At 55.5% G+C, this 14,875-nt stretch overlaps 3 protein-coding genes across 3 annotated transcripts; 2 read left to right on the forward strand and 1 right to left on the reverse strand.

Moving 5' to 3' along the window:
* Positions 1 to 3,497: 3,497 nt before the first annotated feature.
* On the reverse strand, positions 3,498 to 8,409 carry FOXD2 (forkhead box D2). The gene has a single exon (XM_033226471.1). The coding sequence runs from the start codon at positions 6,039 to 6,041 to the stop codon at positions 4,560 to 4,562; it is 1,482 nt and encodes a 493-aa protein (XP_033082362.1). The 5' UTR covers positions 6,042 to 8,409; the 3' UTR covers positions 3,498 to 4,559.
* Positions 6,040 to 12,084, forward strand: LOC117093553 (striated muscle-specific serine/threonine-protein kinase-like). Its single transcript, XM_033228871.1, has 4 exons — positions 6,040 to 6,059; positions 6,349 to 6,873; positions 7,166 to 7,322; positions 9,539 to 12,084. The coding sequence occupies exons 1-4, from the start codon at positions 6,040 to 6,042 to the stop codon at positions 9,908 to 9,910; spliced, it is 1,074 nt and encodes a 357-aa protein (XP_033084762.1). The 3' UTR covers positions 9,911 to 12,084.
* Positions 10,342 to 12,084, forward strand: LOC117092628. Its single transcript, XM_033226472.1, has 2 exons — positions 10,342 to 10,853; positions 11,040 to 12,084. Exons 1-2 carry the CDS (start codon positions 10,374 to 10,376, stop codon positions 11,226 to 11,228), a joined length of 669 nt encoding a protein of 222 aa, XP_033082363.1. The 5' UTR covers positions 10,342 to 10,373; the 3' UTR covers positions 11,229 to 12,084.
* Positions 12,085 to 14,875: the final 2,791 nt, after the last annotated feature.

Raw genomic sequence — 14,875 nt, forward strand, 5'->3', positions numbered from 1 at the left:
TTTCAACAGATTCCAAACCCTCTTCACCCGGGCTCACCGAGCCTTCAACTTCATTAAGTGCGCGCTGCGGCGGCGCTGGAGGAGGCGAAGTTTAAATAAACCGGAGCGGAGAGGGAGGAGGGGTGGGCCTGGGGAGGGTTGCTAGTTGAAGGGGGGAGAAAGAAGTGTTTTTGAAAAAGGGAAAAAAGTCATCAGGGAAAAAGCGCTTTGTAACCACGAAGACGCGCCCGCTGTGGCGAGAACAAATTGGATATGGAGGGGAAGTGTCCGCCCCCACCTCAACTCCGGCTCCTGGGTGGTCCGAGGAGCCCCAGGAGAAAGAAAGAAAGATGGGGAGGAATAAGCGGTGAAAAGAATTAACTGCTTTAATTGGGCTGCAAGAGAGAAGTGCGGAGAGGCTTACCGATGTGCTTCGATCACCCAAACCAAATACCCTTCAATAAAATAAAATGTCTGCTCTTAGCGGCGGCTGAAAAACGTATGTCAAAGTTTCAGAATCAAGGCTGTTCCTCACAGCCCGGGAAAGTAAATCTACAAGATGAGGGAAATTCGCCCGGAAAGACGCCCTCCCCTTCCTTGTGGCCTCGGGCCTCCCGGCGCTGGATGAAAAGGAATGAAATTGAACGAAATTGAACGAAATGAAGTGAAATTGACCAGTGAAATTCGCCAATTTTCTTTCCCTTTAAACTGCCCGCTCTCAGCAGCACTCTGAACCCCAGGCCGATTTTCTACCTTCTTTTTTTTCTCACCTTCGAGAGATGAAAGTATGCCCTGAATATTTTCTTATTATTGTCACATTGTTGGGGCCTGCAGGGCAGCAGAACCTCAGTTGCCTCCACCCAAGCACAGAGGCAACCTACAGGAGCCCCTCCAGATGGGATAGCCTGTTTCTCCTCCCAGGATGCCTAAGTGAGCCTCCTTAAACTGAACACCCACCCTATGCACTCATAGGTTGGGACGGAGTCACCCATTAGGCCCTTCCAGTCAGGAGGAATTAAAAAACATACAGGAGGATTCTACCATACAAATCCTGAACTCCCTCATCCTTTGCCTTGAAGTCCAGATCCCAAATGGGCTCTTCCCAGCTCCTAACAGGTTCCCCAGAAAGACAACCTAAAGGAGCCCCAAACTCTAAATACCCTCCCTTCTTCTCTGCCATAAAAATCTGGAGTCTTGGGAGCTCCCGCAGCAATTCCCTTTCTGGGTATTTTTCAAGGCCAGTTGGGCATCAGTGGCTTCTCTCTGACTCCCAGTCCTCAGACCACAATCTTCTCTGGCTCAGGTCTACCCTTCTTGGCCCACTGAGAAAGTGGGGTTTGAGTCATGGGTCTGGGGCTCCAAGATCCCTAGAAGCCCCTATAAGGGTACACCTCACTCTTGTTCCCCAGTCCTCTTTTTTCTACCTTTTCCTGATACGGATCCTCTAACACACAGACACCAAGCAACATGCTCAGATAAATTCACACACACACACAAACACACACACAAAAGGGTCTGCTGCTTCTCCTATAAATAGCAGTTGTGGAATTATCTCATCTAACTATCCACCATCAGACATAATTCTGACTGACTTAATTTTCTCCTCTAAAGAGGAAAAACCAATTAATAAATATTTTACATAAAGCTCCAATCTAATATCTGGGAGTGACATATTCATGGTAAATGAGATCACATACCTACAAAGTGCTTTACTGAGAGCACACACACATGCACACACTCACACACACACACACACGGCTCACTTGTGTGCGTGCATGTTCCTTCAGTCAGTCACCCTTCCTCAAGTGAAAATAAACGAAATTAAACTCGGAGAAATTTAAGTAAACGAAGCAACTAGCCAGAGACCATCATCCCAGTATCAGCAGTTGTTTCTCCCTTTATACTATCCAACCTAACCTTACTTCGCTTGGACCATTTGATAAAATGGTGGGAAGGTGGCCCACTCCATTTGACCTCCCTCCACTTCCAGTCTCTCAACAAGGAGAGGGTTGCCTTGCCTCTGGCAGAGGGACTGCGTCTACTATATGCACCTTGAGCCTCATCTCTTCACTGGTGAAGGCGATGAGAGACTTGGGAATCCCAAACCCTTCCCCAGCTCTGGTGTGTTCTTTCCCACCAACAACCCTTCCCCAGCTCTGGTGTGTTCTTTCCCACCCTAATCCTGATTTTGACACCCTTTCTACAGTGGTCTCAGTCCTCCACCTCCTCCTTCTTTTCTACTATTGCCAGCTGCAGGGATCCTAGCTGAAGAGGCCTGTGTGGCTCACCCCTCTCAAGTTCCCTGCATCTGGGTCTCTGATCCTGTCTTCTTCCTTCTGTCTGTCACTTCATCTCCTGACCCTTGCCCTCAACATGTGTCTGTTTTCTGTGAAGGCTACACTGCCTCTTCTTGCACCTCTGTTTCTCCTCTCCTGTTAATCTCACTGGAATATACAGAGAAAAGAGCTAAGGAATCATCTCTGCTTCACCAAAAGATCATCTCTCACTCAACACACTGGCAAGTCTGGCCACTGGGAGTCCTGGGCACAAGCAGAGCAATGGGAGGCTCAATGGGTTTATGGAAGACTCCAACCAGACCAATGGATGGATCTGCACTCAGGCAGTAGCTTCCAGCTATGAGTCTGGCTCAATGGATGGGAAGTTTTACCTTGAGTGTAACCCCACTGACTCATTCATCTCATAGTGAATGAGCAGCTCATAGTGCCCCTCTAACCCTCTCCAGAGGCTGAAGGAAAGAAAGGTTTCACAGTCCCCAGTCCAAGCCTTTTACTCTGTTACTGTGTTGGGGGGTGGTGGGGAGAGAGGGGATTCCAGACAAGGCCCTAAAGCGGCCAGGGAGAAACCCCTCTCCTCTCAGAGACAGAAAGACAGGACTGAGAATCACAAACATCACAAAGACATGTTCACCAACATACATAGAAATAAAAATGCAGATATTCTGAAATACAGTTCACACACACACACACACACACACACACACGCGCGCGCGACAAAAAAGCAAGGAGCTGTGCCGACCCAGACAAACACAAAAACGAATCATAAGTTCCATAAAAGCCCTTCACTCAGAAATAGAGGCATACGGAGTACACATCACCAGACATATTCACCTTAAATTGTACTTAGTGGGTAGAGTGTTCATGAACCCTTAGCACCCAGATCTGCCCAAGCTGTGCCAACGTCCAAACTAGGACATGAGAATCCTCAGGTGCATTGGAAACACAACCCCAGGCAAAATTCCAGCCAAAATCCTTCTAAGTCTAGAACGAAAATGAAAGTGCAGGAGAGGCCACAGGCTTCCCAGAGATTCGGCCTCATTAGCAGCTGAAGGCCAAGACCAAAGTGCCCCTTGCATCCTCTAAGCTCAAACCCTTCTCTGCCTGCGTGGGCTGCCCAGGGGCCTTTCCTCACTCCCCCTCTGCTGGGGAGCTAAGCTTTTCTGGGAGAGCCCCATCAGGGGCCAGGGAGAGTGCAGGCAAGCAGACAGAGCTGGTGACTGCTGAAGTTCACATACATTTATTCAATTGACACCAATGGGGAATGGGGGTAGACAGATTTTTCTTTTCTTCCACACAGACCATCAGACGATTTCACAGAGTTTCCCCACAGTGGAGAAGTTTAAATCAATGCACACCCAGTGGACAGAGAACGCCGAGCAGCCCGCTGTACAGATATTTACACAAAATTACAGGACCCCCTGCCACAGGGTGTGCCCTTGCCCACTCCAACCCTACCTCTCCAGTCCCTGGCCCAGACCCTTCTCTTCCACCCAAGCTCACTGCCTTTAGCCACAATAAATATCACAGGGCCTGGGACAGGGTGGAACACTGACAGGGTTGCTGGCCGGGGATGGCTGGACCCAGCCAGTCAAGGGAAAGGAAAGAAATTCCTTTAAAAGCACCCTAATACAAAAGAGAAAGGATTTTCCTCGGTGGAGTGGGATCCAGGGTTTCTGCTGGGAATATAAAGACCCCCTGCTTCACCTCTCCGTTCCGCTCCGCCTGCGTAGACACTGGTTTAGGCTTCAGAGGAAACGAACTTCCTTGGAGAACAGCAAAAAAAAAAAAAAAAAAAAAAAGGTTGAATTTTTCTTTTAAGCACAAAGCAGATAATAGATGTCTTTAAATTATAATATTGGACAAGCAGGGTCTCAACGGTGGGGAAGAAGTGAGAAGGGAAAGGCAGAAAGGGAGACCCTCTGTTGGTGTTTCTGGCGGGACCGTGGAGCCTGGCCAGGCATCTCTCCAGGAATGTGTTCGCCAAGAGGCGCAGAGGCAGGGGAAAACGAAGCTCCCACCCCCCTGCTTTTATTTCTCAAACTGTAAAGGATCTTGGCCTGTGACTTCTTCGCGTAGCCCCGGGCCTGTCGCCCTGAGCGATAGAGCCCGCTTGGTCCCAACTATCTGCGAGATTCTGTGCGTGGAGACTGAAGTGCCGAGTCACGCGTGCCGGCCCAAGGTCTGGAGACTTCATAAATAGACTCCCTGAGTTCCGCTGGGACCGCAGGAGCTCCCGGGAGAGGCTGAGGAGTGCGGACCTAACCGGCCCTGGGCCTGCTGCGGTCAGAAGTGGCAGCCACTAAGGCCGGCGACTTTGCTGGCAAATGGGGACCCTGAGGACAGCAGCGCGTCCCCGGGATGCGAGAGGCGAATGTGGCCCGCTACCGGAGCCAGGGCCGGAGCAGTCAGCATGGCCAAGACCTGGGCTTGGCCCCCAGGACCCGCGGCTGCCGCGAATGGCGGTCCCGGCGAGCCCTCGCCGGCGCCCGGGGGTGCTGCCCCGCCGCCACCGTGGCCCATGATGTGGTCTATAGAGAAAGAAGGCCTCTGCCCTGTCCCGGCGCCCCCGCCGCCTGCACCACCGCCCGCGTCCGTCTTGAGGCCCTGGCGCAGAAGTGCGGTGGACAGACCCGCCGCGGTGCCGGCTGCGGGAGGGCTCAGGGACGCCGGGTAGAAGGCTTTGGCGCAGCCCAGCTCGGCGCCCAGGAAGGCGGGCAGGCCTGCGGGGCCCGGGCCCGAGCCTGAGGCGGGCGCAGGAGCTGGGGCAGATGCCGCGCCCGCGAACACCGAGGCCGTCGGAGGTCCAGGTGGAGGAGCGGCGGCGCGGCCTGGGGGAACCGACAGCTGGCAAGGAGCGGCGGCGGCTGCCGCGGCGAAGGCGAAGGCGTGCGGATGCGGGTGCGGGTGCGTGGCCGGCCCCGGCGGGGGTGCGCCGTAGGCCGGGAGAGCCAGCCCGTAGCCGTAGCCGTAGGCGCCGTAGGCAGCGAAGCCGGGCAGGAAAGAGCCGGGGTCCCCCGCCGCCGCGGCCCCGCCACGCAGCAGCAGCTCCGGGTGAGGGTGCGGGTGTGGGTGCGGCGGCGGCAGGGGCTGCCGCTTGAAGCGCTTGCGGCGCCGCAGGAAGCTGCCGTTGTCGAACATGTCGGCCGACTCCGGGTCTAGCGTCCAGTAGTTGCCCTTTCCCGGGTTGCCCGGCTCGCGGGGGATCTTGACGAAGCAATCGTTGAGCGAAAGGTTGTGGCGGATGCTGTTCTGCCAGGCGGGGAACTTCTCCCGGTAGTAGGGGAAGCGGCCGCTGATGAACTCGCAGATCTCGCTCAGCGTCAGCCGCTTCTTGGGGCTCTGCAGGATGGCCATGGTGATGAGCGCGATGTACGAGTAGGGCGGCTTCACCAAAGGGCTTCGCGTCGCCGCGCCCCCCGACGGCGGTCCCGGCCCGGGCCCCGCTGAGCCGCGGGCCGCTGCCGCGCCTGGCCCCGGACTCCCCGCTGCAGCCGCCGCCCCCCGGGGCGCCAGAGCTCGGGGCTCGCCGTCCGAGCAGCCACCCGACTCTTCCTCGTCCTCGGCTACGTCTGCCTCGGCTTCCTCCGGGGGAGGCTCGTGGCCGTGGGGGAGCACGTCCCGGGGGGCGCGGGGCCCGGAGCGGGCTGGGAGCTCCCCCCCTCCGCTGCCGCCGCCCACCACATCTATGTCTGCGTCGGCCTCGGACAGCGCGGCCGGGGACCTCTCGGAGGACATGATCTCGCAGCAGCAGCTGCCCAGGGTCATGGTGCCGCTGCCGCCGCCGCCGCCACTCTCCGGCTCCGCTCCGGCAGCGGCTCCGGCTCGGCCGCGCTGCCTCTGGGGCGAGTGCGTTTTGCGCGCGGGCGGGGAGGGGGCGGGGGACTGAGGCAGGCAGGGAGGGGTGTCCCCCGGCTCCGCAGCGCCCCCTGGCGGCCCAGCTCGGCCGCGCTCACCTTCCAGGGCGCGCCCAGTCGGCGGCCCCCGCCACTACCCCAGGAGCCCGAGCTGGGACCCGCCGCAGGGGCGGAAGGAGCTGAGGCCTTCCCTTACCTGGGCGGGCCTGAGCCCCTAGTCCCCTCGGGGTTGCAGTGGTTGGGGGTGGGGGACTGTCCCTCCCGCCTAGCGGCTGCCTAAGGCGGAAGAGCCGCGGGCCAGGGCGGAGCTCCCTGGGCGGGGTGGGGCGAGGCGGCAGGGGCGGGCGTAGCGCCTCCGCTGAGGGGCCCGGCGGGAACAAACCGCCGCCGCGGCGGGAGCTGGCCTGGAGTGGCCGGAGATGGGCCCTTGTCTTCGCCGCTGCTCCTGCACCCTGCGCTCCCTGGAGCCGCCGCCTTCAGAACGCTCAGCCCCTGGATGTTAAGGTTCATTCGGGCGCCAGCCGCAGCCAGGGAAGTGGCGGCGGCCCCCACCCGTCCTCTTCCCAAAGCGGCGCCCGGGCCACTGGGGCCGAAGCGCAGTGGGAGCGCGAGCCTGAGACGCCGGGACCCACGCTGCCCCAGGGCGGCCCACCGGAGCTCGCACGACTTCCGGCCCGAGAGGAGACGCATTCGAGTGATCACCAGGAGCAAACTTGGCGCCCGCAGCCTTGGGCCTGGGAGAGGTGAGATTGCGGCGGCGCCCTCTCCTCCCTCCGCGGCCGAGCCCGCCACCCCTCTCCGCGTGGGGAGGCCGGGCAGAGCGCCGGCAGCTGTGGCCGCGTTCCTGGGGCGCGGGCCGGTCTACCGCTCCGAGTTTGTCTGTCCTCCGACCCTCTCGGTCTCGGCATCCGTTTGTCTCGGTCTCTGTGACTGTCTCACTCTCCATGAGTCTCTGGAAACGGCATTTGCCTGGGTGTGTCTGTTCATGGGTCTGGGAATCCGCTTAATTTCTCCCTCTCCTCTCCCTGGCCCCAGTTGCCCTGAGGACTGGACACCCCCTACCTTTCTGGCTTCCAGGGTTCTGGGCCCCACCGACAGGCGGCAGGACCCCCTCTGCCCCCCGCCCGACACCCCGTCAGTGAACCCTGACCTCGACCAAGTGTTGCCTTCATCTCTCAAAAGTCTTGTGCAAGTAAGGTTGGCCCTGTGCCTTGTTTCTCACCAGCCAGGTTCCTGCCCATCCTATTAGACCTCTTTCTCCCCTGGCCTCCCTCCAGGACCCAGAAACAAGCAGCTTCAACACAGAGTAGGCCCATTTCAACCTCTGGGGCACGGAAGGGGGAGATGGGCGCTGGACGTGAGCAAGAACTGAGCGGAAGCCTGGGCTGCTGCCCCGACAGCGCCGCACAGTGGCCAAAACTCGGGCGTGCGAGGCCGGAATCCCAGCTGCCTCCGCTGTCGCAAGGCTGTGTGACCCTCATTAGATGACTTCCCCGCTTCGGAGCCTCAGTTTCCGGGTCTGCATAGTACTTAAGAGCAGCGACCTAAGTCAGGCTCCTGGGGTTCCAATCCTGGCTTCACTACTTACCCTCTCTGTCACCTTGGGCAAGTTTCTTTGCGCTTTGTTTCTGCCTTTGTAAAAAGGAGGCTAGTAACACCTACCTCAGAACTGATGTATAAGTGTAGCCATATTCTAGGCCATTTAGGAAAGGGTACTGAGAACACTTTGCAGTTTCATCTAACAGCAGCCTCCAATCTACGGGATAGCCTGGTGTTAATCCAACTCTCCCATTCCACAGATGGAGCTACCACAGATCCAGGGTAGGGAGAAAGAACTCACGCAGGCTCCTGCAAAGAGACAGAACAGGTTGTATTGCAACCCTTTTCACAGAATCCTCAAAATAGAGTTTCTTCATCCCCACCCCCCCCCCCCCACAAGCTAAGGGCAGAAAAAAATGGAAGGCAGGTCTGACTACTTATGTCCTTTGAGAGCAAGTCGCCTGGGCCCCTTCTGGGACTTCTGACCAACGGGATCCACTTAATGTGCTGTTCCAGCATAAACTGTCATTGGAAAAAAGAGAAATTCTGTCCTCAAACCATGCACAGCAAATTGGACAGGGACTAGTAGCCCTGGAATTGGAACTTCCTGGGTGACATACTATCTGGGGGAAAAAGGTCTTGGAGAGAAGCTTCTTGCATGAGTCCAAGTAGACTCACATACCTAAGGTTGCTAGATTTAGCAGATTTATTTTATCAGGCAAGCTTACACATACCTCAAGCTCGCTCTTGACTACATGGATATCTGTCTCACACTCCCAGAACCCCACTCACAGATACCCCACACCATGGACCACACACCAACTCCAAGCCAGCTCAGCTCTGCTAGTATCCAAATAAGTGGAGAGAAAAACAGTGTTGGCGTCATCCTACTCCATTTCATCTTCTGAATGTCTTTTTTCTTTCTTTCTTTCTTTCTTTTTTTTTTTTTTTTGCTGAGAAAGAGTTTCGCTCTTGTTGCCCAGGCTGGAGTGCAATGGCATGATCTCAGCAGCTCACTACAACCTCTGCCTCCCAGGTTCAAGTGATTCTCCTGCCTCAGCCTCCGGAATAGCTGGGATTACAGGCATGCACCACCACGACCGGCTAATTTTGTGTTTTTAGTAGAGACGAAGTTTTTCCATGTTGGTCAGGCTAGTCAAACTCCCTACCTCAGGTGATCCACCCACCTTGGCCTCACAAAGTGCTGGTACTACAGGCGTGAGCCACCCCGCCCGACCTGAATGTCCTCATTTCTAAAACGGCAAATGGGAACCAGCAGCTTCCTTCCTTGCCAGCACTCCCCTGGCTACCCAGGGTTCAGTCAGGGTAAGACTAGCCAGGGCATTTGCTGCCCAAATTTCCTGCTTCAGACAAGAAGTTCTACCAAGCAACTGCAGCAGCCAGCCCTTGCTTCTGCCTGGCCTTGCTGCACATTCACTGCTACTGAGACCTACATTGGGGAAGGGGAGTACAGAATCCCCAGCCTCTGCTCTGCAGGGTTGGGGAGGGAGAATCCAGACCCTTCACATACATACTTTTTACAGGAGCTGAAACTGAGGTCCAGGAGATCATGTTACTTGTCAGGCTTTTGAGGGGCCCTAAGCTGAGGTGGACCTATGTTTCCGGGTTCCCAGCCCAGAACCCCTCTGTTTATCCAAATAGCTATTTCCCTAACCGAGCTCTGCTCTGTATAGAGGGATTTCTAGTAGTCTCTCGTCCCTTCCAAGGTTCTGGGCCAGTTTGTTTTCAACAGTGTCAGGAGTAAGCGCACTGGGGTCTGGGAGAATGGCGACCGCGGGATGCGGAATTTATTTCGTTTTCTTTGCTTCTCCCGTGACCCTTGCTTCTTCCGCCTGCGGGCTCAGCCTGTTCGGCGTCTTGCAGCAGTGCTTGCGAACCCGTGTGAGTCCGTCGCTCCCTCCGCGAAAACCTCGACCCTTTTCCGGAAGCCTTGGGCTCCAGCACCGATGCCTGCTGCAGCCGCCAAAGAGCGGAAAGCCCCAGACTCTGCGGGTCTTGGTTACAGCGTCTCTGGTCGTGCCCGGTCTCCTTCTGCATCTGTTCCACTGCCTGGCCATCGCCCTAGTGCAGCCCAGAACAATTGGGAGGAAGCGTTGGCGGGCTGCGGGGGATAACTGTTGGATTTTTCCACTAGTATTGAGTGGTTTTTGCGAAGAATACGTTGCTGTCAGTGGTGTCCGGGTCGTCTCTCCCTCTCTTCCTTTTGGTCCCCATAAATGAGCTGTTCTCGGCTCTGGGAAAGAAAAGCCTTCCAGCGATTTTACGGATCTAATTAAGTCAATCAGGAAACTGCTGGAGAGCGGCACTAGCTTAAAGCGGAATTTGTCCGGAGGCACAGCTGAACGATTGCACGCGGCCCTTTTCAGCGGTTCGAGCTCGGCCAGCGCCGCTGCAAACGGAAGCCTGAGCTGGGCTAGGGGAACTACGCCTGCAGACTTCTCTAATTTTATTCACAAAACTGGCCACCCTCGGGGAAAGCGGCAAAGCCCGCGTGAGCCTCCTCCTTCCCACTCCGGACCTAGCTGCAGCTCCAAAGCGAGACAGCTGTCTAGCCTCAGCCGGTATATCTCCCGGCTCCCTTCTCCACCCGGATCTTTGGCTGCTCAGGAGCGATCAGTTCCCTTAGCCCAGGTGGGAGGCGGGAGACTCCAGATCCTGTGACTTGCCGGGGTAGACGTCAGACATGTTACCCATGCACAGAAATGACTGGGACTCCAGTGTGTGCACCTTCAACTCTGAAGCCCACCTGCCCACTTCAGGTGCTGGCTCAGTGACAGGTGCCTCCGCCGTAACCCCCACACGTCTGCTGGGCAAAGTTCGAAAGTATGAATTTCCATCTTCTCTTTCCACTACTCCTGGCCACTGTCCCCTCCCAGCCACATCTCCCCATCCCCCAACCCTGGACTATGTGGTAGGGGGCTCGCTTAAGCACTCTGCACTCGAGTACTGCCAGAACTGCGAGTACTGCGCGTGGAGACTAAGGCGAGCTGCGGAGCCTGTCGGCTGTTGTTTGTGGGAAGAGGGTTGCGACCTCAGGAGAGAGCAAAAACAGCGTCACTTAAAACCCGCCGGTCCCGAAGATCCACAGAGTTCACGGAGTGGTAGGGAAGGCTCCACACTCTTGAGAGCAGAGGCGGCCAGGGGCAGTGGGGGACGCTTCCAGGTATGTGGAACGGAAAACCTCATGTCTAAGTGTGCTCTTGTGGGTTCCTCGGCCCCCTGGGCGAAGCCTCTCTTTCTCTGCCCTCATGTGTCGGTCCTCTGGGCAACAGTGGCTCTGTATGGCGGATTGCGACCATGAGTGACGGGTACCTGTCTTGCATCCTGTGTCCTGTGTCCTCCCCTCCAGACCTCACGCTTCGTGTCCATACAGTGGACCCAGGACTGCCTGGAAGCCTCATCATCCAGGCCCACGACTTCCCCCCAGAGTCTGAAGCCTTGCGACCTGGTCGGGGACGACAAACCTGCTGGGGTCAGCAGCGAGACCTTAATGGGGAATGAGGATGTGCGACCGTGCGCCTGGGCTGAGTGTCTGTGACTGTAGCATGGAAAAGGAGGAGTTCATGCCGGGATCGCACTGAGGGACAGCCAAGAATACTCCAGCGGCAGCCTCCCTCCTACCAATTACACGCTGCCTGCTGGCACAGTGGCACCTCGGGAACCGGATGCCTTTCCGGGGCCCTGAATTGGGGCAGCGCAGGAGGGATAGTGCAGAGCCATAGCTACCTACGTGTACCACAGACGTGCACATGCTCTCGCCTTCGCGTGTAACCCTTCTGAGTCCTAGACAGGGTAACTGGCGAGGCCGTAAGTACCCTCGTGGGGGCGGAAATATTGTCAGGTCTCTATATCCTCTGGGCAGATGCAGAGCCGCGTAAGCCTCATAGAAGCAGAGCCACGGGAACAGTGGGAGCTCTGGCCTCGCAGTGCGGACGCTAGTGATGGATTCCTGGGGAACAGCGACCTCTGGAGGAGTCTCTCATCCACGCAGAGGCAGGAACTAGAGGATAAGTTTCGAGACAAAGCACCCTTTCCTCACCCTACTCCCATTCCATCCGCTTGGAAGAGTTATCCAGAAACTTACAACCTCCGGACTCCACTCTTTCCTTATGTTTGCTTTTTTTTCCAACCTGACCCACGCTTCAAATCCCTGCTCCAGTCCTGCCTCTTCCAGAAAGAAGCCTTCTGGACAACCCAGTTCCTCTTCCCCTCTTCCTGCTCTGTGCTCATTCTCAGGCCACACTGCACAGCTGACCTGCTTCCTGCCTGCTCTTCTCCAAAAAGACCGTGAATCCATACCACCCACACCTTGTGTTGCATGCTGGGCATGCCATTCCCTGCCCCACCCCACCCCACCCCCCAGTGAATAAAGACTGAAGTTATTCATTCCAAAATTGGGCTGTAAATTTTTCAAAGTTAATTTCGCCGATGGGGAAATTGAGACCCAGACAGAGGGATGACTTGCCCAAAATCACACAGCAAACTGGTAGCAGAGGAGGAACTCAAACCCTTTCCCAGGCCAGGGTCCTCTTCATCTCACCTGGATGGGGAGCAGGTAATTTCGGGGAGAACTCACTTTGGTGGGTGAGACCTGAATTGGAGCAAGGAAATGCAGGAGGAAATGTGGAGAGTGGTCATTGCTCCAGGATGAGGCAGGGAGGGCAGTGCTGTGCTGGGAGGCCAGACCCTTCTTTCCCCCATCCTCAGCCCATATCAAGCTACTTGGAAGGGTTCCACATTTCAGGGGTTGGCTGCATTTCTTACATCAGCAAGTGGGCAGGGCTGAGGTCTGGGAACAGACTTAACTCTGGCAAATACCACCCTTCCCCATCCACCACCACCACCCAAGGGAAGGAGGAGCTGAGAAACCTCTCCTGCTCATACACTCAGAGGGTACTGCTGCGACCCTAGATCAACAGGAGGCCTTCTGGTGCTTGCAATTACAGAGTTAGTGGAAAAGGTGGAAGTGTGATTTGCATGAGGCTCCAGTGATACCTGCTCAGCAGCCTGAGGCCTGCCCAGGGCTGCATCACTTTGTGTATAGGTTCCTTGTCTGCACAGGATACCTGGCAGCCTGGCCCCTACCTGCTTGTCCAGCCTTACCTCCAACTCCTATACTCTACTTACACCTGATTTGCTCTTTCTTCCCTCTTCACCTTTGCAAGTGGCTCAGTCTAGCCAGGCTCACTTCTCCTAATCTTTCCTGGTTAATTTCACACATCAAGTTTGTGAGATGCTTTCCCTTACAACACTCCTGCGCTCACATGACTCCCACCTCTGTGCTCCCAAAGCTCTTAGCTCCATCTGGTTTCGTTATTTGTTTTTCAGTCTGTAGATTTTATTATAGACCAGGGGTCCTCCACCTTTTTGGCACCAGGGACTGGTTTCGTGGAAGACAATTTTTCCATGGATCAAGGTGGTAGTGGGTGGATAATTTGGGGATGAAACTGTTCCACCTCATATCATCAGACATTAGATTATCGTAAGGACCACACGACAGGCTGGGCACAATGGCTCACACCTTGTAATCCCAGCACTCTGGGAGGCTGAAGTGGGTGGATCATTTGAGGTCAGGAGTTTGAGACCAATCTGGCCAACATGGTGAAATCCTGCCTCTACTAAAAATACAAAAATTAGCCAGGCATAGTGGCAGGTGTCTTTAGTCCCAGCTGCTCGGGAAGCTGAGGCAGGAGAATTCCTTGAAACCAGGAGGCAGAGGTTGCAGTGAGCTGAGATCGCACCACTGCACTCCAGCCTGGGCAACAGAGTAAGACTCCAGTCTCAAAAAATAAATAAATAAAAAATAAGGAGCATGCAACCTAGATCCCTCACATGTGCAGTTCACAAAAGGGTTTGTGCTCCTATGAGAATCTAATGTGGCCACTGACCTGACAGGAGGCGGAGCTCAGGTGGTAGTACTTGCTCACCTGCAGCTGACCTCCTGCTGTGTGGCTGGGTTCTTAACAGGTCACCGGTTAGGTACCAGTTAATGGCCTGGGGGGTTTGGGATCCCTGCTTTAGACTGTGAGCTCCTTGAGAACAGGGCTCATTTTGTGTTCATCTTTATCTTTTCTCCTCTGCAAAATGGGGATAATAATTGTACCTACCTCATTGGATTGCTGTAAGGATTAAATGAGATAATGCACATGTAAAGCACTTAGCCTACTGCCTGAAACTTTTGAAAGAGCTCAATAAAGCCCGGGCATGGTGGGTCATGCCTGTAATCCCAGCACTTTGGGAGGCTGAGGCGGGTAGATCACCTGAGGTCAGGAGTTGGAAACCAGGATGATGAAACCCCATCTCTATTAAAAATACAAAAGTTAGGCCAGGCACGGTGACTCACACCTATAATCCCAGCACTTTGGGAGGCCAAGGCGGGTGGATCATGAGGTCAGGAGATCAACTCCATCCTGGCCAACATGGTGAAACCCCGTCCCTACTAAAAATACAAAAATTAGCCAAGCATGGTGGCAGGTGCCTGTAGTCCCAGCTACTTGGGAGGCTGAGGCAGGAGAATAGCTTGAACCAGGGAGTCGGAGGTTGCAGTGAGCCGAGATGGTGCCACCACACTCCAGCCTGGTGACAGAGCGAGACTCCATCTCTTTTTTTTTTTTTTTTTTTTGAGGCGGAGTCTCGCTCTGTCACCCGGACTGGAGTGCAGTGGCCGGATCTCAGCTCACTGCAAGCTCCGCCTCCCGGGTTTACGCCATTCTCCTGCCTCAGCCTCCCGAGTAGCTGGGACTACAGGCGCCCGCCGCCTCGCCTGGCTAGTTTTTGTATTTTTAGTAGAGACGGGGTTTCACTGTGTTAGCCAGGATGGTCTCGATCTCCTGACCTCGTGATCCGCCCGTCTCGGCCTCCCAAAGTGCTGGGATTACAGGCTTGAGCCACCGCGCCCGGCCGAGACTCCATCTCAAAACAAAACAAAACAAAATACAGAAATTAGCTAGGCGCAGTGGTGAGTGCCTATAATCCCAGCTGCTTGGGAGGCTGAGGCAGGAGAATTGCTTGAACCCAGGAGGTGGAGGTTGCAGTGATCCTAGATGACGCCATTGCACTCCAGCCTTGGCAACAGAGTGAGACTCTGTCTCAAAAAAAAAAAAAACTCAATGAATGTTTTGCATCATCATTATTAATCACTCTACCTCCTGCCAGGCACAAAACCTGACACACAGTAGGTGCTCA

Source organism: Trachypithecus francoisi, unplaced genomic scaffold (assembly GCF_009764315.1).
Source record: "Trachypithecus francoisi isolate TF-2019V2 unplaced genomic scaffold, Tfra_2.0 Lachesis_group12, whole genome shotgun sequence".
Taxonomy (NCBI): Eukaryota; Metazoa; Chordata; class Mammalia; order Primates; family Cercopithecidae; genus Trachypithecus; species Trachypithecus francoisi.

Bases quoted from the DNA above. Each gene is read 5' to 3' on its own strand.
- LOC117093553 (XM_033228871.1), top strand. From the start codon at position 6,040: ATGGTGCCGCTGCCGCCGCC. The intron at 6,874-7,165 runs GTGAGATTGCGG...CCCTGGCCCCAG, and splicing joins CAGCCTTGGGCCTGGGAGAG to TTGCCCTGAGGACTGGACAC. The intron at 7,323-9,538 runs GTAAGGTTGGCC...GGGCTCAGCCTG, and splicing joins CTCTCAAAAGTCTTGTGCAA to TTCGGCGTCTTGCAGCAGTG.
- FOXD2 (XM_033226471.1), bottom strand. From the start codon at position 6,041: ATGACCCTGGGCAGCTGCTGCTGCGAGATCATGTCCTCCGAGAGGTCC.
- LOC117092628 (XM_033226472.1), top strand. From the start codon at position 10,374: ATGTTACCCATGCACAGAAATGACTGGGACTCCAGTGTGTGCACCTTC. The intron at 10,854-11,039 runs GTATGTGGAACG...CCTCCCCTCCAG, and splicing joins GCAGTGGGGGACGCTTCCAG to ACCTCACGCTTCGTGTCCAT.